The 22,500-nt window shown below is 40.3% G+C and overlaps 1 protein-coding gene across 3 annotated transcripts; it reads left to right on the plus strand.

The window, feature by feature from the left end:
• The first annotated feature begins 1,126 nt into the window (after positions 1-1,126).
• LOC142162666 (uncharacterized) lies at positions 1,127-13,919 on the plus strand. Of its 3 annotated transcripts, none has more exons than XR_012693916.1 (2): positions 1,127-2,346; positions 11,376-13,919. XR_012693916.1 is itself a non-coding variant. In XM_075219157.1 (2 exons), the coding sequence occupies exon 2, from the start codon at positions 6,239-6,241 to the stop codon at positions 7,256-7,258; it is 1,020 nt and encodes a 339-aa protein (XP_075075258.1). In that variant the 5' UTR covers positions 1,167-2,346; positions 5,604-6,238; the 3' UTR covers positions 7,259-7,544. The 3 variants fall into 3 exon arrangements, 1 of the variants encoding a protein (XP_075075258.1); XR_012693915.1 differs by having other exon boundaries at positions 11,380-13,919; XM_075219157.1 differs by lacking the exon at positions 11,376-13,919 and adding an exon at positions 5,604-7,544 and having other exon boundaries at positions 1,167-2,346.
• Positions 13,920-22,500: the final 8,581 nt, after the last annotated feature.

The raw sequence follows: 22,500 nt of genomic DNA on the forward strand, positions 1-22,500 counted from the left end.
TAGCATTTTAAAGGCCACCATGACTGATGCGGAGGTTACCTTTGGAGTTGGAACACATTTCCCTTCTGGAACTTTCTCGACTGGCACTGTTTCAAAAACCTGATAGACCTAGGGCCCTTTGTCATTTTCAACCTCAATGAAAGGGACAAAGGCATCACTGTGAGCACACAAGTTATCTTCACCGTGCACGACAATCTCCTGTATATCCTATTCGAACTTGACCATCTGCTGCAGAGTGGACGGGACTGTTTTGGCGGCATGAATCCAAGGTCGACCTAACAACAAATTATAAGAGATGGCTACGTCCAGCACTTGGAACTCCATGGTGAATTTCACCGGTCCTATTGTCAACTCTAGCACTATATCACTAAGTGAATTTGTCCCTCCACCGTCAAATCATCGAACGTAGATGCTATTCTTCTGAATCCTCTCATCATCAAATTTCAATTTGTTTAACATAGAAAGAGCAAAAATGTTTGCACTGGAACCATTGTCGACTAACACCCTAGTAACCATAGAATCTTTACATTTTACCGTAAGATAGAGAGCTATGTTGTGTTCATTACCTTCCACTGGCAACTCATCATCAGAGAAGGTGACCCTGTTCACCTCGAATATTTTGTTGGCGATCTTTTCCAGATGGTTTACTGAAATTTTGTTGGGAACATAAGCCTCGTTCAGAATTTTCATCAAGGCCCGACGATGCTCGTCCTAGTGGATTAGAAATGACAACAATGAAATATGAGTAGACGTGTTTCTCAACTGCTTCACGATGGAATAATCTTGTACCTTTATTTTTCTCAAAAACTCCTCCGCCTCTTCTTCAGTCACTGCTTTCTTCACTAGAACTGGGTTATCTCTGGATGTTTTAGCTTTACTTAACTCTTCCGGGGCAAAGCATCTCCCCGAACGAGTTAATCCTTAGGCCTCATTGACTTCTTCTTTCACTTCCTTTCCCTTGTAGGTCACTATCACCCATTCATAGTTCCACAGGATAGCCTTGTTGTTGACTATCAGCAACTGGGTTACAGGCTTAATGATTGTAGATATGTGATTTTTGACCCTCCCCAAGATCTTTTACATATTAGCGTAAAATATTTAATTTAGGCATAATATAGACATTTTAAGTAATTTTGACTCTTTCACTTTATTTTAGTACAAGAAAACAAAATTACAACAAAAAAATAAATATATAATAATATAATAATAAGTTCATTAATATTTGTAGTCATTTTTAATCCAAAAGAAAAATATAAAAATAGTATCGTATTTTTATTTTTAATATAATGTTTGAAAATACAAAAAATAGATTTGTTTTAATGATTAGTTTTGTTTTAATAAATTATTTTAATAGTAGGACTAATTAATAAATGGGCGCGTATTTTTAATCTCATTCGCGGCAAAAGAATAGAGCTTGGGCTCGAGCAACCCATCGTTAGGCCTAATTTTGGACCTAGCCCACAATTGTCAAGCCCATAATTCCTAGGCCCATACCCCTTAACCTAAAACCCTACAACCTAGACTCTACACTATAAAAAGAAGAAAAAAGAATAAGAAAGAACGGGGAGGAAGAAGCTGGAAAAGCAGCCAAGCTGCGCAACAAAACAACCCACCCCCACCCGGATCATCTCCTTCGCACCCCACCACCTCCCTGAACCCAAACATCCCTACACCTGAAAGCAACCCCTCCTGACTTCGTCGGAAACAAGAGAAGGAAACGCAGAGGAGCAGCAGCTGGAAAAGCTTCGCAACACCAACGACCCCACCCTCCGACCATCATCCTCTTCACGATCCACCATCCCTTGCGTCGTCTTCTTCGAGCACCCAACGACCCTCGACCTCCCCTCCTTTTGCGCGTCGTTGTTCAGTCCGAACGACCAGCTCACACATTTAGCAGCCATACACGACCCATGCACGCCAGAGGAAACACCAACGACCTCGTCTCAGCCCGAAACTCGCCGGGAAAACAAGCTTCACCTGCTCGTCGGATCAACGAGTTCTAGACGTGACAAACAAAACCAAGCAACCTCATCCCACTCACCATCGTCGCTAGACCCTCACCGCAAAGCCACTATTTCTGGCAAAGCTTCACGTCACAAACAGCTTGCCATAGAATCCGGCGAACCGGGTTCGAACCCAGTGGTATACCTAGCTCCAAAACTCCCTGAAATACCTCCGAACAGACACGAAAACAAGCGTAAGAGCTATGTTTCCACTCTAGAAATCAACTGGTAAACATTCCAAAAACCCATGGTCGAACAAGGTCAGTCGAGGTCGCCGTCTTGCGTCGAGGTCCAGTCAAGCGCTCGTAATTTGTTGTAGGCAATTCACTGTGCAGCAATAAAGGTCCATTTCTGAGCTTCTCTGTTTTGTTTTAATGGGTTCTTGTTTCTCGTTTGATTTTAATTGATGTTCGGAAGTAGTTGGTTCATCTCTAAATATCATTAGGTTAGATGATTGGATTTGATTGAGTGTTTCTTGGGTTGCTGTGATATTTTCTAATTTCTTGACTTTTGGGTTAATAAGAGTTTTGTGGTCACAATTATATGTTGAAGTCATTTGCTCTAATATCTGTGTTATTGCATCCTAAAACAAGTGAAGATGATAACTGCATTAACTAAGAAATAAGGCTCAATAGATGACTACATGTTTCTGCTTGTTATGAGAGTTGCGGATGAAGTAAATTTCCTTTGCATCTTGTTTCATTTAGTTGGTTCATTAGTAAATTCATAGTTCATATTATCACGTTGGTTATCTTAATTAGTTTTAGGAGATTAGTTAATTCAAAGGCATCGTAGTCTCATTTAATTAAGTAAAAATCCTTTTAAAATAATTCAGGCGTGCCATGCCAAATAAAATTCCAAAACTCATGGCCCTCATTTATTTATTTACTTCAAATCCTTAGAAATCGAGGTGTGCCATTTAGTTGAAATTTCATGGCCCTCGCAAAGTGCAAACGTGTTGTTGCTTTAAACGCGCTCTTAATAGAATTACCTTCCTAAACTCGAGTGCGCATTGATGCGACCCAAATCCAAATCTCGATGAAGTCGAAATGTGTTGACAATCACGGGCGCACTGATTGCGACGGGGTTCGATACGCGTTTTCACGACATTGTAATTCTTAAAAATAAATAATGATAGAAAAGAGGTTCACAATTGAGACGAGCCTCACCGCACAAAAATAAATAAATGTGGGGTCCTCAATAAATAATTATCGAAATAATTAGAATTTGGAATGGCCGTTTAGCGAACTTCATGGCTGTTCCCCAAAATAATATTACGTTAGAACCTTTAGGCGCGATTTAATTAAACTACTTCCTTAAACTCGGGTGCGCATTGATGCGACCCAAATCCAAATCTCGAAAAAGTCGAAATGTGTTGACGACCACGGGTGCATTGATTGCGACGTAGCTCGAAACGTGTTTTCATGACGTCGCAATTCTTTTAAAATAAATAATGATAAAAAGCGGCGTAAGATTAATAAAAGGCATATAAACTAGCATGTATTAAAATCAGATAAAATCAAATACAATAGTTAAGCGACCGTGCTGGAACCACGGAACTCGGGAATGCCTAACACCTTCTCCCGGGTTAACAGAATTCCTTACTCGGATTTCTGGTTCGCGGACTGTTAACATAGTCATAAATTTCCTCGGTTTGGGATTCAACCGGTGACTTGGGACACCATTAATCTCCCAAGTGGCGACTCTGAATAATTAATAATTAAATCCCATTCCGATTGTCCTTTAATTGGAAAAACTCCTTTACTCCCCTCTTCCGGGGGTGTAGGTATAAAAAGGAGGTGTGACAGCTCTGGCGACTCTGCTGGGGATCGAACCCACGACCACGTGGTTCAGGGTTCAGAATTCGAGCTTAGAAAATTGTTGTATTTAATTATATCTGATTTTCATACATATTTTGTGCTGAATGTGCTAAATGTTACCGCTTTGATATTATCTGAATTGCATATAAACTGTGACGACACCCTTCTCTCTTCACCTCCGGGGATGTGCTTACTGGTTGAGACTACCTATTCTGTTAGTGTCATACCCTAAAATAAGAAAGAGGTCGGACAAGTTACGAAGCCGGATGGCCTTTTTGTTCCCGGTAAGTTGCCCCCTCCTCGACTCGAGTTGTCCGCTCGGGAACATAGTCTAGAACACCGACCCAGGTTTTGAACATAGAATAACGTGACTTTATGCCGGATCCCTAGTAGGAATGCTTATTTGCATCACGTTGCATTTGACTTAGGGGACTCAACACAGGGGTTGGGTCCGTCTAGGACTAGCAACCTGAAATGAAAAGACCATCCTGATGCATCCTACTTGCTCTGTACATATATTTGTTTCGAACCTGCATGTTGACCGATTTCTGAATCTCGGGAATGTTGGAAAATTGAGGAAAAAAAAGAAAAGAGGAAAAAAAAATATCAGTTAGGGAGTTAATTGATTATTTTTGAAATAAAAATCAATGACCAATTACTGGCGAAACTCTGCCAAAATTTTGAGGAAATAAAAAAAAGGGAAAATATTTTATTTTGTTTTACTAAAAAAAAAGAGCAAAGAAAATAGAAAAAAAAAAGAGTCTTTTAATTTTGGAAAGTTGGTTGTTGAAAAAGAAAAGGATAAGAAGAGTCATTGTTTTAGTTTGAAAAACATAAGTTGTTTCATTATTTGTTGAAAAAGAAAGGAAAAAGAGTCTGTTATTTTTAGCTTGGAAAAATAGGCTGTTTTATTTGTTGAAAAGAAAAAGGAAAAAAGAGAGTCTTGTTTCTAAAAATAGTTTGTATTCGCTTATGAAATGCCAAAAATAAAAATGGAAAAGAGTCATGTTTTAAAATAGTTCGGTTAATTCGCCCGAACTACGCATGGTTTGATTCTCACAGTGCGTGAGATACGTAGGCAACCCTCATCGGGTCCAACCTCCACTTTGCAAAAATAACCAAAAAATATCAAAATTTTAATTTTTGTCATAAATAAACCAGGTGATGCCGTTTTTGTCAAAAATAACCAAATGTTCCCAAACGGGGCGCCGGAAGGCTGACTTTGCATAAACAACCACCTTTGGTCGTATTTTGATTTTTGACCCTCACAGCCTTAAAATCTTCGCCCCCGAGGCTCAGGGAGGCCGTGTTTGCAATACCGGGTCATTTATTTTAATTTGAAAAAAATAAGAAAAAGAGTTAGTGGTCAAATGAATACCGTTCAGATTTTGGGTCAAAATTGGCATATAGGGGAAGGAATCTGTCATTTTGGGGTTTGTATTTCTTTTGATTAGAGTATATGGGTCTTTTGATTTTCGAGTCTGTATTTCATCATTAAGTTGGTTAGTTTTGTTGTTATTATGAAAATGGGAAATTCCAAAAAATGTTTTATTGTCGTTTACCTTTTATTTGCAAGAACTACGCACGGTCTGATTCATGCGGGGTCATGATACGTAGGCAATCTCCATAAGATTCGACCGCAACCAAAAAAAAAGAAAAAAAAGAGAAAAAAATGAAAAGTGAAAAATAGAAAAGAAGAATTGAAAAAATGGGAAAAGATGTTGTTAATAATGAGGACCGACTCAATCCATTCTAACATGTTTTGTTTTGAATTGTGAAGAAAGTTGAGGTGGTCGGTTGTGGTAAGCTGGAAACACAAGATCCAAGGAAAATGATAACTGACATCGAAGCTGTTACGAGTGCTCAAGAGACTCAGGGTCAGAGGGTTCAACAAGGGTCTACTGTGGTTGAGGAAAATAGAACACTGAAACAACAAATGACCAAAATGCGTCAAGTCTGGGCCAATGGCCAAGGACAACCTTGTCACGAGTCACGATTTGCTACACAGCAAGAACAGTACCACTCTCCCGAGTACCACTCGTATTCGTTTAAGCTTCCTGTAAACATCGAGAAGCCTGCCCGAAAGAAAGTACATGAAGAAATAACTCAAAGAGTGAAAAGATTAGAACAACGGTTGAAAAACACGCAAGCAATGGCAGGTCAAAAGAGTGTTGCCTTCAGAGATCTATGCATGTTCCCCGATGTCCACTTGCCGCCTGGCTTCAAGATCCCTAAATTCGAAAAGTACAATGGAGATGGAGACCCATAGCCCACCTGAAAAGGTATTGCAACCAATTGAGAGGTGTGGGAAGAAATGAGGAATTGCTTATAGCTTATTTTGGGGAAAGCCTCACGGGAGTAGCATCTGAATGGTTTTTGGATCAAGACACATCTTGCTGGTACGTATGGGATGACATGGCAAGGGCCTTTGTCAAACAGTTTCAATACAACATCGACATCGCCCCAGACCGCATTTCCCTTTCTAACCTAAAAAAGAAACCAACTGAGAGTTTCAGGGAATATGCCATCAAATGGAGAGAGCAAGCAACTAGAGCTAAGCCACCCATGGATGACCACGAGTTAATCACTGTCTTTCTACAGGCTGAAGAGCCAGATTATTTTCAATACATGACATCTGCAGTGGGTAAATCCTTCTCGGAAGCAATCAAAATGGGAGAAATGGTGGAGAACAGTCTTAAGACAGGCAGAATTATAAGTCAAACAGCTCTCAAAGCTGCAGCTCAAGCTGTCCAAATTGAATCTGGTAACACGAATGAGAGGGATGAAGAAATCATGGTGATATCAGGGTCGAGAAGAGGTCCTGGGAGAACATCTCGAAGGTATGTGCAGCCTCATCAGGTTTTCCATTACCCCCCTAAGCATTACTATCCACCTCCGAACCCCTCATACTCACCACCAAATCACCCAAGAAAGCGAGCACGAGTATCACAAAATCTCCACCAACCTCCGCAAAATTTTCAATTACCTTGTAACCCACATCCAAGCCAGGGGTATAGAAGGGAACAAAAGTTGAAAGATAGTTTTACACCAATAGGAGAGTCCTATGCAAGCTTATTTGAGAAGTTAAAACAACATGACATGATTGCACCCATTCCTCCAAATCAGGTGGACCGACGTGCGAGAAGCTTTGACTCATCTAAAAGGTGTGAATACCACTCCAATGCTCTGGGGCACAATGTGGAAAATTGTCGGGATTTGAAAAGAGAAATAGAAAGGATGATCCAGGAAAATTTGATTCAAGACAGTGGCACCCAGAATATCACGCTGCATCCCTTACATGAGGAGGCACACTTGGTGGGGATGATGCCCGGTGACATGGGGTATGAGAATACTCTTGGGAACTTGTTGACTGAAGTTGAAGATACTGAAGCAGATAGTGGTCATGGCAATATGGATGCGAAGCTTAGTGGCTAAGATGACGTGCTTGTAATTGGAAAGACGCTCCATTCCCAAGTCAGCTAGGGAGGAGCTTTGGTGGTCCATTTGGCTGTCATTTCTGTTATCCGGATTATTTGCAGGGTTATAATCCGGATATTGTCTTGTGATCAAACCCTCTTATCCTTTCATTTTTGTCTAGCTTGTTTAGTCGTAGTGGTTCGTTTAGTGCTGTCCATGGGTGTTTTAGGTTCATTCTAGGGTTGTACTCCAGTTTCTTTGCTTGTTTGGTTATTCGAGTTATTTCATCGTTGTTTAATGCAAATTCCGGTCTTTGTTACTTCCAATCATTTTTCTTTGTTTCGTTCTTTTCTATCCTTTTGTTTGGTCTTTTGTCCAATGCTAGTTCTAGTGACATGACATGCATGCATAATTCTCAATCGGATCTTTAAAAGCTATGTTAGTCGGGAAGCAATGAAACCATTTTTGAAACTATGGGGGTACTTGAGAAAATGAGAACAGATTGGGACATTTTGAGATTGTTTGACGTCCGAACAATGTGAAACTGGGGCAAGTAAAATATAAAAATTCCCGTAAAAGCAAGTTGGCCAAATTGACAGGGGGTCGGTCGTGGTAATAAGAGTAAGAGTGTTGTTGAATGGCACATTATATCTGACAGATGTAGAAGGAAAATGTGTGGAAATGGCCGTCAATTCCGATGCGGTCAAGAGATGATGTGTATGGTTTCTTTATTCTGATTGTACTTATTTGTATTTGGCATATTTTGAAGTTTGAAATGACGAAAGCGTTTTGTTCTGCTATCTAAACACGTTACCCTTTTGTCAACCTCTTTGAGCCTTATTTGTTTTCCTTCATACCCCTCTTTCGGAATCAACGGCACAATTAAAGAAATGCAAGTTCCGGAGATACGCTAATGGAAAAAAGAAGGAAAAAGAAAAAAAAGGAAAAGGAAGAAAGGAAAAGGAGAAAGAAAGAAAGAAAGGAAAAGAAAAAAAGAAAAGGGGAAGAAAAGAAAAGAAATAAAGAGAGGAAAGAAAAAGAAAATGAAGAAAAGAAAGGAAAAAGAAAATAAAAGAAAAAGAAAGGAAAAAAAAAAGAAAAGAAAGAGAGAGAAAGAAAATTGCAACAACGTAGTTTCTATGATGTGAACTACGTTTGACTTGATCCCGAAAGGGTACGTAGGCAGCCTCTCTGAGGTTTAGTCATACCAAAACAAAAATCCAAAAGTCCCCAAGCAAGAAACTGGGGCAGAAATTGTGGTTGTTATGAGAAGTCGGATGCCGAAAGTTGTAATTTTAACCCATTTTGAAATTGTTTTGAGCCTTTTTATACCCTTTCTTTCTAACCCATCCAAAAGCCTACATTACGGTCCAAAGAAAGACCTTCTGATCAGTCTTTGAGAAATGCCAAGTCAAGCAGGTAAGGTAATTCATGTCACGGGCAACACTCCGGTCCAAACAAGGAAAATGAAAATGAGAGAATCTTATTGATAAAAATCCTCATGGGTATCGCAAGGTGATGAAAGCTGAGAGAAATAAAAAATGAGAGAGTCTTATTGGTGAAAACCTTCACGGGCACCTTGAGGCGACAATAAGTTGAGTGAAAGAACGAAATGAGAGAGGTTTGATGGTGAAAACCCTTTGGGGCACTACAGGCTGAATAAGGAATGCGAATCAAGTTGGATAAGTGGAGCAATGAAGCCCAGTTTCACGGCAAAAGGAACAAGAGATGAACATCAGATTTGCTTAACAGAATAGGTCGCAGGTGCATGTCAAGGTCATTAGAGTCGGTATCCACATCCGATAGGTTTCTAAAGTGTAGTTTTCTTGTTAGGAATCATCTCTTTCTATTGTCCTTTACTCTGTTCCTTTTGTTTTGTTTATTTCCCCTTTCTGAGTCTTTTGGTCGTAACAAGTGAGGAATGACTTTAAAATTGGCCACCAGCTTTCCAATTGCACAAAATGGGGTCGCAAGTTAGGAAAATAACAAGAGCACTGAGCTGGTAATAATCCACATACTTTGGGATCCTTATGAAACACAAAGTTTGGTAGATGTCGGTTCAGGAATAATGCAACAGATAGAGGGTATTGGGATTGAACGGGGAAAAAGGGTATTTCAGTGACACAGATGACGGGGAAAATGGTTAATCAGTAAACATGCAAGACCTTTAAGAAGAATCAGTTGTCACAGAAAACATATGGGGGTCAGGTAAGAAGACTAGAAGTGATAATTGAGAGATAGTCGTCAAGAATGGCGGAAGTTATCAGCCAAGTTTCAAAGATGGTCGGACCACGCAAAGCAGGGAAAGGAGAAAAGGAAAGCCATCCCAGCGGGAGTGCCACAACCAACCACCGTACTTTTAAACTGACAGAATTTTCTTTGATTTGAAATAGGGGCATGGAAATGTTATTGATGGCAGAAAGATATGCTATAGGAGGATTATCAAACTGGGGCAGAAAATGTTCTGTCGTGTTGAAATTTTTCTTGAAGTCGGGTACCTATCTGAAGAACATGAAGGTCAATACAAGTTTATTTTTTTAAAAAAAAAAAGAGAGAAAAAGAGAGGGAAGTAGTTTTCAGGAAAGAAACACCAGTTCTAAGAAAAGTAATTTTTGGAGGAATGAAACACTAGTTTTTAGGAAAGTGGTTTTTTGAAGGAGGACAACACCAGTTTTTAGGGAAGCGGTTCTGAAAGAAGATAATTCAAGTTAGTGGGTAGATAAAGCAAATTTTGAAGGAAAATGGTTAAGATGAAAATCTTAGTCTGATGAATTTTTCACCTAAGATAAAGAAATCTTAGTCTGTTGAATCTTTCACCTAAGACAAAGAAATCTTAGTCTGTTGAATTTTTCACCTAAGATAAAAATCATAGTCCGATGAATATTTCACCTAAGATAAAGGCAGAAGTTGAAAAAATGAAAGGAAGGCATAATTTGGAAAAAGATGAAGGCAGAATTTGAGGAGAAAGAAAGGAAGGCATAATTTAAAGAAGGGGAAGGCAGAAGTCGAAAAAAAAAGGAAGAAAGGAAGACCTAATTTGGGAACAAGAAAAGAAGGCAGAATTTGAAAAGAAAGGAAGTTGGAATTTGGAAAATTAAGAAAGTCGGGATCACACAAAAATGGACCTAGTCTGATGAATTATCTCCTAGAGTCAAAATCTCAGTCTGATGAATTTTCCTCCTGAGATCACACAAAAACAGACCTAGTCTGATGAATTATCTCCTAGAGTCACAATCTTAGTCTGTTAAATCTTTCTCCTAAGATGAAAATCTTAGTCTGATGAATTTTTCACCTAAGGTAAGGATAAGAAATCTTAGTCTATTGAATCTTTCACCTAAGATAAAGAAATCTTAGTCTGTTGAATCTTTCACCTAAGATAAAGAAATCTTAGTCTGTTGAATTTTTCACCTAAGATAAAATCTTAGTCCGATGAATCTTTCACCTAAGATAAAGGCAGAAGTTGGAAAAACGAAAGGAAGGCATAATTTGGGAAAAGATGAAGGCATAATTTGGGAACAAGAAAGGAAGGCAGAATTTGAAAAGAAAGGAAGTTGGAATTTGGAAAATTAAGAAAGTCGGGATCACGCAAAAATGGACCTAGTCTGATGAATTATCTTCTAGAGTCACAATCTTAGTCTGTTGAATCTTTCTCCTAAGATGAAAATCTTAGTCTGATGAATTTTTCACCTAAGGTAAGGATAAAAATCTTAGTCTGTTGAATCTTTCTCCTAAGATAAAAATCTTAGTCCGATGAATCTTTCACCTAAGATAAAGATGAAAATCTTAGTCTGTTGAATCTTTCTCCTAAGATGAAAATCTTAGTCTGATGAATTTTTCACCTAAGATAAAGTTTAAATTTTAAGATACATTGCAGTATTTAACTCTTTAAAAGTTGCATTTCAGTCTTATCACAATTCAAGTTTTAGTTCTTATTAGTATGTGGTAACAAACAACCAGTTTTCCAAACTGGGGCAGAACGTTTTCTTTGTTTTGTCTATTTTTGTGAAGTCAGGAACCCGCCTGGATAATAGAGGAATACATTCGATTTCTAATTTAGCAATCAGGAGCCCGCCTGAAGAACGGAGGTGATATAATTCAAAGTTTAGTTTTCATTCGATTTTTTGTCTTTTTGAAGTCAGGAGCCCGCCTGAAGAACAGAGGCATACAATTCAAGTTTCGGAAGTCAGGAGTCCGCCTGTATAATAGAGGTATTTCAAGTCAAGTTTTAATCAAATTCTTATTAATATCAAGTAACATGTACCCAGCTTCCAAACTGGGGCAGAAAGTTTTCTTGGTTCGTTTATTTTTATGAAGTCAGGAGCCCGCCTGGATAACAGAGGAATACATTCAGTTCAAGTTCAGTAGTCAGGAGCCCGCCTGAATAACAGAGGTGATACATACAATTCAAGTTTCAGAAATCAGGAGCCCGCCTGGATAATAGAGGAATACATTTCAAATTTCAGAAGTCAGGAGTCCGCCTGGAGAATAGAGACATACAATTCAAGTTTCGGAAATCAGGAGCCCGCCTGTATAATAGAGTCAGGAGCCCACCTGGATAACAGAGGAAAACATTCAATTTCAAGTTCAGCAGTCAGGCGCCCACCTAAAAAAAAGGGAATTCAATTCAGAATGCAATTCAGAAGTTGATGAAGGATGTAAGCTGCTCAAGACATGGCCGAGGTCACAAGCACTACATGCCCGGTCCTGACCGAGAAGCTATAGAAGAACGAGCTAGCACCTGCAGCTAGCAAGTGTCAAGGTTCAAATCTAAAGTCTGTATGAAGAACCATTCAAGACTCAAGATCAAGCTTCAGGAGACTTGTAGATAGGAATCTTGTAGCTCGTAGTCGATAGGCTTAGCTAGTCTTTTTCATCTTTTGATTTTTGATGTAATAACAGGGACCGCAGACTGGAACCTCGACGGAACGGCACCTCGACCGGATCTCCGCCTCGGCATACCTCGTCATCTCACTCATCTCTGAACTACACGTGGCCTGATTCCTTTATAGCCAAGGATATGTAGGCAGCTCAGATACCGGGGCTCGGTCACACTCCCTTCTCTCTTAGCTTTAGTCTCTCCAAATAAGGGTCGGGTCAAAAACCTGTCTAGTCAGTCTTTGTCTGAAAACTCTGTACGTTTCCAGTCAAAGAGGGGCAGCTGTAGACATGTGATTTTTGACCCTCCCCAAGATCTTTTATATATTAGCGTAAAATATTTAATTTAGGCATAATATAGATATTTTAAGTAATTTTGACTCTTTCACTTTATTTTAGTACAAGAAAACAAAAATTACAACAAAAAAAATATATAATAATATAATAATAAGTTCATTAATATTTGTAGTCATTTTTAATCCAAAAGAAAAATATAAAAATAGTATCGTATTTTTATTTTTAATATAATGTTTGAAAATACAAAAAATAGATTTGTTTTAATGATTAGTTTTGTTTTAATAAATTATTTTAATAGTAGGACTAATTAATAAATGGGCGCGTATTTTTAATCTCATTCGCGGCAAAAGAATAGAGCTTGAGCTCGAGCAACCCATCGTTAGGCCTAATTTTGGACCTAGCCCACAATTGTCAAGCCCATAATTCCTAGGCTCATACCCCTTAACCTAAAACCCTACAACCTAGACTCTACACTATAAAAAGAAGAAAAAAGAATAAGAAAGAACGGGGAGGAAGAAGCAGGAAAAGCAGCCAAGCTACGCAACAAAACAACCCACCCCCACCCGGATCATCTCCTTCACACCCCACCACCTCCCTGAACCCAAACGTCCCTACCCCTGAAAGCAACCCCTCCGGACTTCGTTGGAAACAAGAGAAGGAAACGCAGAGGAGCAACAGCTGGAAAAGCTTCGCAACACCAACGACCCCCCTCCCCATCCGACCATCATCCTCTTCACGATCCACCATCCCTTGCGTCGTCTTCTTCGAGCACCCAACAACCCTCGACCTCCCCTCCTTTTGCGCGTCGTTGTTCAGTCCGAACTACCAGCTCACACCTTGAGCAGCCATACACGACCCATGCACGCCAGAGGAAACACCAACGACCTCATCTCAGCCCGAAACTCGCCGGGAAAACGAGCTTCACCTGCTCGTCGGATCAACGAGTTCTAGACGCGACAAACAAAACCAAGCAACCTCATCCCGCTCACCATCGTCGCTGGACCCTCACCGCGAAGCCACCATTTCCGGCAAAGCTTCACGTCACAAATGGCTTGCCATGGAATCCGGCGAACCGGGTTCGAACCCAGTGGTATACCTAGCTCCAAAACTCCCTGAAATACCTCCGAACAGACATGAAAACAAGCGTAAGAGCTATGTTTCCACTCTAGAAATCAACTGGTAAACATTCCAAAAACCCATGGTCGAACAAGGTCAGTCGAGGTCGCCGTCTTGCGTTGAGGTCCAGTCAAGCGCTCGTAATTTGTTGTTGTAGGCGATTCACTGTGCAACAATAAAGGTCCATTTCTGAGCTTCTCTGTTTTGTTTTAATGGGTTCTTGTTTCTCGTTTGATTTTAATTGATGTTCGGAAGTAGTTGGTTCATCTCTAAATATCATTCGTTTAGACGATTGGATTTGATTGAGTGTTTCTTGGGTTGCTGTGATATTTTCTAATTTCTTGACTTTTGGGTTAATAAGAGTTTTGTGGTCACAATTATATGTTGAAGTCATTTGCTCTAATATCCGTGTTATTGCATCCTAAAACAAGTGAAGATGATAACTGCATTAACTAAGAAATAAGGCTCAATAGATGACTACATGTTTCTGCTTGTTATGAGAGTTGCGGATGAAGTAAATTTCCTTTGCATCTTGTTTCATTTAGTTGGTTCATTAGTAAATTGATAGTTCATATGATCACGTTGGTTATCTTAATTTAGTTTTAGGAGATTAGTTAATTCAAAGGCATCGTAGTCTCATTTAATTAAGTAAAAACCCTTTTAAAATAATTCAGGCGTGCCGTGCCAAATAAAATTCCAAAACTCATGGCCCTCATTTATTTATTTACTTCAAATCCTTAGAAATCGAGGTGTGTCATTTAGTTGAAATTCCATGGCCCTCGCAAAGTACAAACGCGTTGTTGCTTTAAACGCGCTCTTAATAGAATTACCTTCCTAAACTCGGGTGCACATTGATGCGACCCAAATCCAAATCTCGATAAAGTCGAAATGTGTTGACAATCACGGGCGCACTGATTGCGACGGGGTTCGATACGCGTTTTCACGATATTGTAATTCTTAAAAATAAATAATGATAGAAAAGAGGTTCACAATTGAGACGAGCCTCACCGCACAAAAATAAATAAATGTGGGGCCCTCAATAAATAATTATCGAAATAATTAGAATTTGGAATGGCCGTTTAGCGAACTTCATGGCTGTTCCCCAAAATAATATTACGTTAGAACCTTTAGGCGCGATTTAATTAAACTACTTCCTTAAACTCGGGTGCGCATTGATGCGACCTAAATCCAAATCTCGAAAAAAGTCAAAATGTGTTGATGACCACGGGTGCATTGATTGCGACGTGGCTCGAAACGTGTTTTCACGACGTCGCAATTCTTTTAAAATAAATAATGATAAAAAGCAGCGTAAGATTAATAAAAGGCATATAAACTAGCATGTATTAAAATCAAATAAAATCAAATACAACAGTTAAGCGACCGTGCTGGAACCACGGAACTCGGGAATGCCTAACACCTTCTCCCGGGTTAACAGAATTCCTTACTCGGATTTCTGGTTCGCAGACTGTTAACAGAGTCATAAATTTCCTCGGTTCGGGATTTAACTGGTGACTTGGGACACCATTAATCTCCCAAGTGGCGACTCTGAATAATTAATAATTAAATCCCATTTCAATTGTCCTTTAATTGGAAAAACTCCTTTACGCCCCTCTTCCGGGGGTGTAGGTATAAAAAGGAGGTGTGACAATGATGACAGGATCCGTACGGGCACCCTATACAATTATGATACGCTTGTTTTCCACTCTTGGCACAACCACTTTTGACTTTTCTTATTTTGCGGTGACATCACTTGGGGGGCCTTTGACTAACACAGATGGTTCACCGTTTGCCCTGCTTAACTTGTTCTCTGATCCTTCAACTGTTGGTTTTTTAACCGGCTTGACCTCACTTGACCGAATCATCATGAAGGCCTGTGAAGGCTTCTTGGGCTCCCCTCCCTTATGTACTATCTCGATCATGTTTGTTTCATGATGGGTTGGCAATGAGTTCTAGTTGATGTTGGGTGCCTTTGGAGTTTGGACTTCAATCCGGTTTGTGTTAATGAGCTCCTGGATGGCATTTTTCAAGTGCCAGCACTTCTCCGTATCATGCCCCGGAGTGCCAGAATAATTGGCCTCAGCATATCCAATTGCCTCAGTCTGTGGAACAAACTAGTATAAGACTCCCCTAATGGGGTAAAGGTTTTTTTCCGCTGTATCCTCTCATTTTAAATGCTGGATTGGGTCGGAAACCTGGGTCGGCAGGGTTTCGGTAGGCTCGTGGAGGTGGGTAAGCATTCTTTAGAGCTAGGTAGGTGTTTTATGGGGCACGCCATTGTGCGTAAGCAGGAAGTTAAGTATATGTCTGGGCGTGGTGGATAGAAATATGAGGGTCTGGTGATGGGAAGTAATGCTGGGGTAGATTATACGGGGTTTGGGTGTAGGTTTGGTGGTGGGTTGAGGCTGCGTATAATGGTGTGACGGGCCCCTAGGTCCAAACCATGATCCTGAATCAATTGTTGCCACATCTTCTTTCCGATCACTCCCCCAGCACCGTTTTGAATGGCTTGGGTACTTGCCTTAATAGCCGAGTAACTCATGATTTTGTTTGATTTAAGCCCTTCTTCCACCATGCCACCCATCTTCACTACCTCGTTGAAGGAATTGCCTATGGCCGATACCAGTTGGCCGAAGTAAGTGGGCTCTAGAGCCTGCAGAAAATAATCCACCATTTCGCTCTCCTTCATCGGAGGGTTAACTCTCGCCGCTTGTTCTCTCCAACAAAAATCGTACTCCCTGAAACTTTCGCTAGGCTTCTTCTCAATCTTAGCCAGAGACAAACGATCTGGAACAATCTCAAGGTTGTATTGGAAATGACAAGTGAATGCTTGAGCCAAATGATCCCACGTATACCATCTGTTGTGATCCTGACAAGTGTACCATTCCAACACTGCGCTGCTCAGACTCAGGCTAAAGTATGTCATCAATAGCTCTTCTTTCTTGCCGGCTCCTCCCATTTTACTGCAGAATCCCCTCAAATAGGCCATCGGGTCTCCGTGCCCGTCATATAGATCGAATTTAGGCATCTTGAATCCCACCGGCAATTGAACATCGGGAAATAGACACAAATCTTTGTAAGCCAAGCTCACCTGGCCTCCCAATCCAACTCATCGGGAAATAGACACAAATCTTTGAACATCGGCATGTTTCTGAATGACTGTTCTAGGCTTTTAGCCTTCCTGAACATCTCTTCCTGTTCTGGATTTTTAGGTGGTTTATCAGTCTCAACTGGGAGGTCGAAACGAGGAGTGTAGAAGTAAGGTTTTGGGGCCTTGAAAGTCGGCTTCGGGGGGTAGTATTGGTTATCCTGGGTCTAGAATAAGGACTCACTGGAGGATCAGTGGAGTGTAGCAGGTGGGGGTGCCACGAAGAAGGGGTGGCTAGTGGAGGAGGGTATGGGACTGGTTTGGGTGGTGGTGCTTGTGGGGTTTGGGAAGTGGTGCCTTGGTAGTGGTGGTAAATGGTAAAGCCTGGAGATGAATCAACAGTGGGAGTTTCTTGGGATTGAGCCAGCAGTGGGACGAAAGCAGGGTTGGCGGGGTATGATGTTGGTGGATGCCCTTTCACCCATGACGGGTCAATAACACTTACATCCAGTTCTTGGTTAGCCATGATCAACTTGTCTTTGGACCTGGTATTGTACGGGTGAGTTACCAGAATGCCAAACAAACTAACCACCTGCCTGAACTTGATGACAACAACAAACTTGTTAGTGATTAGAGCTTAACAGATAGGCAACCGCACGTTGGTGATGCAGTGCACCTAAGCAGTTAACCATTTCTATTATGCATTTGACTGATTGCTTGTGTCATCTCGGCTTTCCCTAATTTTCATTTTGCAACTTCTTCTTCTTTTTTTTCATTCCTGCTTTTCTTTGCTTGATTCTTGCTTTTCTTTAGTCTCTCATCTTCCTCTCTTGTTTTGCCATTATTTCTTTCTCGATCTTTCTTGTTTTCTCTCTTTTCTTTTGTTTCTCTCTTTTTTCTCTTTTTTTCATGGTTATGATCGAATCCTATGGGGATTGCCAATGTATCATGACGCCGCATGAATCAAACAAAGCGTAGTTCTGGGGATAACTGTAAAATAATAAATAAAAATAAAGAAAACATTTTGGGATTTTCAAATTTTCATAAAATAAAAACATCTTGATTACAATGACTCATCCTACAGAATTTAATCATAAAAGCTAACAGACTCGAAAAAGGGGACTAACAGATTCCAACAGAAAGATGAAAATACTGACTCAAAAACAAACTAACAAACTCCAACTAAAAAATATGAAAATAGAGACTCGAATAAAAATCATGAATACATCAATGCTTCAACTGCTCCAAGGGACCGTAGGACATCAGTCAGTCTCGTTACGAGCCTATGCGCAAGATCCCCTTGAAGACGCTCCAGGTCACTTATTATTTGGCGAACAAAGGTCATTACCGCAGCAAAGGTGGTTCTAGTCATGTCTTCACATTCATGTCACTTCATGACGATGTAGTAAGCGATGGCTCTAACAGCGATGGCTCTAACCCTCTCCCTGATGATACCCTTTTCTTGGAGCAAACGCCTATTTGCTGAGTCCTAGCTTCTAGCACCTGAGCATCCCCATGGTTTTGACCTTTCAACTGTTGCATATCTTCCTCTAGCTGTGACATTAATGCATAACAATGTTCCCTTTCTGCTTTAAAGTTCTCAGATTGCTTGGCCATCTCATTTTCGAGGGTAGTTAGCCTTTTCTTCAAATTGGTGGTTGTTCCCTCGTATTTCCTCTTCAACTGCAGGACAAACTCTGTTTGCCCCTTGCGTTCTTCACTAACTGTGCTCGGGCTTTCGCTAGATTACCCTCAGATTTTTTCATATCATCCTCACACTAGCTATTTTCCTCTTGATACCACTTATTAGTCTTTCATCCTTCCGGCTCCTTTCCTGATTTTCAGCAACTATTCTCATTTTTTGGATCTGTGCCCGGAGGGCCTTGTTTTCTTGAACCAATTTCTTCTTCTCCCCTTCATCGGCCGCGGCCTGTACACTTTTGTCAAATTTAAGATCTCGGATCTGTCCCTCCAATTTGCTTATGGTGGCTCTGTAGTTTGCCTCTTTTGCTAACCAATCATATTGCTCCTGTGCTCCATTAGTGAATTGTTGGACATGAGGCCTTTTTGCAGGCCGTTCGGGCTCTAGATAGATTTGGGACATTTTACCGTACCAAGCTGTGTAACTAGGCTCCCACTCACCTCTGGATAGATCTCGTACCTGAGTTTTTGGCTCTAAGAACCTACATTGATACCAAATTCGACGCACCCTTTCTTCTGGGAAAGCAGCTTTTGGTTCCAATTCGATGACCTGCTAACTCAAATCCTCGTCATGTGGGATGGTCTGGTACCTACCTAACTAGCATAGAACTTTGTGCGGGGCATAAGACTGAATGCTCCAGAGACCCATAAATAGAAGAAAACACACCTTGGCCAACATATAAATGACTTCACTGACTGAGATCCACTCGTATCCATTCAATCTTTTTTGCAGTCAAGGAGCTCAAGTGTGCAAAGCATGCTTCCGTACCATCCGGGAACTCATAGACCTCCACCCGTTGTTCATGTTTTTCAATGCATTCAAGACCGGTCATGCCACAGTTCATGTACCCGGGACGGTGGCAAAGGTGTTCCTCCATCCAGAGTTGTAAAAATATATTGCATCCTTCAAAAAACTTTCCCCCTTCTCGGCAGACAGTTAGAGCTCGGTAAATCTCCGCCAAGATCATCAGTACAATGGTGCCATTTGCCTTTTTAGTCATGAAGTCGGCTATTCCCATGAGCCCCAATTCTATGTTTCCATCCTTTCTTGGACAAATCAAAACACCCAAGAATGCCACTATAAAAGCCAATCCCCGCCTAGCTTCCCACTTGTCTTTGTCTCCCAAATGTGTAAGATTGGTATCTGGCATCCCAAAAACGCGGGGATTCCCGTAAAGTCGGTACAAGAAATAGAATGTGTAGAATCCCTTGGCTAAATTTCCGTCTTGAACTTCTCGACTGATGCTTAACAGGTCCAGAAACTTATGAGGAGTCACTGTTCTAGGTGCCTGCTATTTCACTGATGGAGCACAGGAGCTTAACAGGTCCAGAAACTTATGAGGAGTCACTTATGAGATTCTCACTGAAACCAGCGTAGCCTGCTATTTCCTCAAGCGTAGGAGTTAGCTCAAAATCAGCAAAATAGAACATGTTATGTGCTGGGTCGCAGAAGGGTATCAAAGCCTCAATTATATCCTTCCTTGGCTTAATCTTCAAAAGCCGAACAAGACCACCCAAAGCTTTTATCACAGTTTTTCTGCTGACTTCTCCCAAATCATGCCACCACATATATAGTTCTAACGGGATTTCCTCGCGGACTATGAAAGGTTCATCTTCAATTGTGCTCATCCTGCACATTTGTTTAAGGTGATTGATTAAAAGACTGTGATTTACTTTGACTCAAGAGAAAAACACCCATTTTTACAAAATTTAGAACAAAACATTCTTGCGAATACAACCCTTCAGCACCTCAAGAGAAAAAAAATTTACGGATGTTTTTTGTTTAATCAACTAAAATTTTGAAAAAGGACTCTAGGTGGCTATTCTTGCAAAACCAGCCTTCCGGTGCCTTTTGGGGCATTTTTGGATATTCTGGACAAGAATGGTGCCCCCTAATTTATTTATGACAAAACAGCGACACTTCATATTTTTGGGTTATTTTTGCAATAGGAGTTGGACCCGATGAGGGTTGCCTACGTATCCCGCATCCGGTGAGAATCAAACTTGCGTAGTTCAGCCAATTTTTGACGCAACAGAAAACACAATATTTGAAATAACTTTTTTTTCTTTTTCTTTTTTCTGAAAATTTCGACAGAGTTTCGGGGTATTTTGGACACCAGGTTTTTCACAAGCGGGTAATTTCCTCTCTTTTACCTTAATTTGGTTTTTCTCAATTTCTCCCTTATTCTAGAAGCCAGTCAACATGCAATCCGAGTTAAATAAATGAGCAAGTAGCAAGCAAAATGCATTAAGATGGTCTTTTGATTTCAGGTGCACCTGTCCTAGTTGGACCCAACCCATGTATTGAGTCCCCAAAGTCAAAATGTGCATGGTGCAAACAAGCGCTCCTACTAGGGATCCGACATGAGACTATGTTATACTAGGTTTGAAAACCTGGGTTTATTTGTTCTAGACCTGGCTTACCCGAGCGGACAGCTCGAGCCGGGGAGGGGACAGCGTACTGGGAATACAGAAGCTTCACCGGCTTTGCAACTTGTCGAACCTCGTTCTAAAATTGGGATATGGCTCTAACAAAAAAGAAGTCACACGAAGTGCACACTTCCCAGGTGATTTAGAAGACTCAGAAAGAGGAGAGATTCGTAACAATTTATATATAGTTCAACAATATCAAAGCGGTAAAAAGCAACATTTAGCACATTAGGCCCAAATATGTGAATAAAACCAGATAATAAATAAAGCCAAATATAATAATTATTCTAAGCTCGAATTCTTGAATCCTGAACCAGAAGTTCTGGGTTCCGTCCCCAGCAGAGTCGCCAGAGCTGTCACACCTCCTTTTTACTACCCACGTAAGGTATATAAGGAAGTTTTTGTTCAATTTAAATGACAATCGAAACGGCATTATTTTATTTAAAATTCAGGGTCGCCACTTGGGATAATTTATGGTGTCCTAAGTCACCGGTTTTAAATCCCGAATCGAGGAAAGATTGACTCTGTTTTACAGTCCGCGAACATAGAAATCCGGGTAAGGAATTCTGTTAACCCGGAAGAAGGTGTTAGGCATTCCCGGGTTCCGTGGTTTTAGCACGGTCTCTCAACTGTTATTATTGGCCTAATTATCTGATTTTAAAACACTTTAAAACCTATGTGCATTTTTAACTTATTAACCGCTTTTAATTATTTTAGGAAGGTTCAACGTTATTTAAAACATGCCTCGAACCGTGCCACATGAAATGCACCTGCGGTTCGCGACACGTTCTATTTAACGTTATTAAGAATTGAAATTGGGTCACATGAAATGCACACCCGGATTTAATGAAAGAAAATCAATTTAAATAGCACGCCTAAAGAAACTAAGAAATTTCAAATTGAAAACAAGGTTTGCGAGGGTCATGGAAAATTCAATTGATGTCACACCTCGATTTTTAAAGAGTTAAAATTAATTAAATGAGGGTCATGGGTTTCAGGATTTTATTTGGCATGGCACACCTCAAATTATTCTATAAGATTTCTTTGTCTAATCTCTGGGGGCCATAAGTTATAGGTTTTGCTAATATGGAGCACCTCGATCTAATTGAAGGAGTCTAATTAATTGATTAAAAGACTAAAGAAATTCTAATTTATTTTAAGGCTAATGTTCAAACTAAAGCTAATAAAATAAAGGCTTGGTGTTAAAAGAAATCAGCATTTGGTTATTTGAAAAACCCAATCTGGCAGCAGGTCCAATTGCCTTTGAAAAATAGGTCCATGTTGAAGCACAAGGGACAACCGGGCTCACAAGAAGCCCAGAACGTATATTGGACCAGCGAAGGGGTATTTGGCACAGCTAGGCCAATGCCAAAGGCCCAATTGCATGATAATTGGTTGAAACAAGTTACACTTCTTCACAAAAATCTTAAGATTGAAACAGATACTAGCAATTCTTGCCAGTTCTATACAGATGCATAACACATTTTTTAAGCCCAAATCACATTCCATAATAAAATGCAACCCTTAATGTTATATAACTCGTACACCAATTGTTTCATCATTTAATATAACAGAACTCGAATTTCAGCCAGAAAAACTAATATGATTTTAGAAAGAATACATCTACTAGCATGGACTTAAACCTGTCCAACTCCAGATCTTAAAGAAGAAACGAATGCCTACTGATTTCATCAAAGCCAAATAGAACCCAAAAACTGATTTAAGATTCAAAGTTGATGCTTTTCAGCAGAATGTC

Source organism: Nicotiana tabacum, chromosome 8 (assembly GCF_000715075.1).
Source record: "Nicotiana tabacum cultivar K326 chromosome 8, ASM71507v2, whole genome shotgun sequence".
NCBI lineage: Eukaryota > Viridiplantae > Streptophyta > Magnoliopsida > Solanales > Solanaceae > Nicotiana > Nicotiana tabacum.

Bases quoted from the DNA above. Each gene is read 5' to 3' on its own strand.
- LOC142162666 (XM_075219157.1), top strand. From the start codon at position 6,239: ATGGCAAGGGCCTTTGTCAAACAGTTTCAATACAACATCGACATCGCC.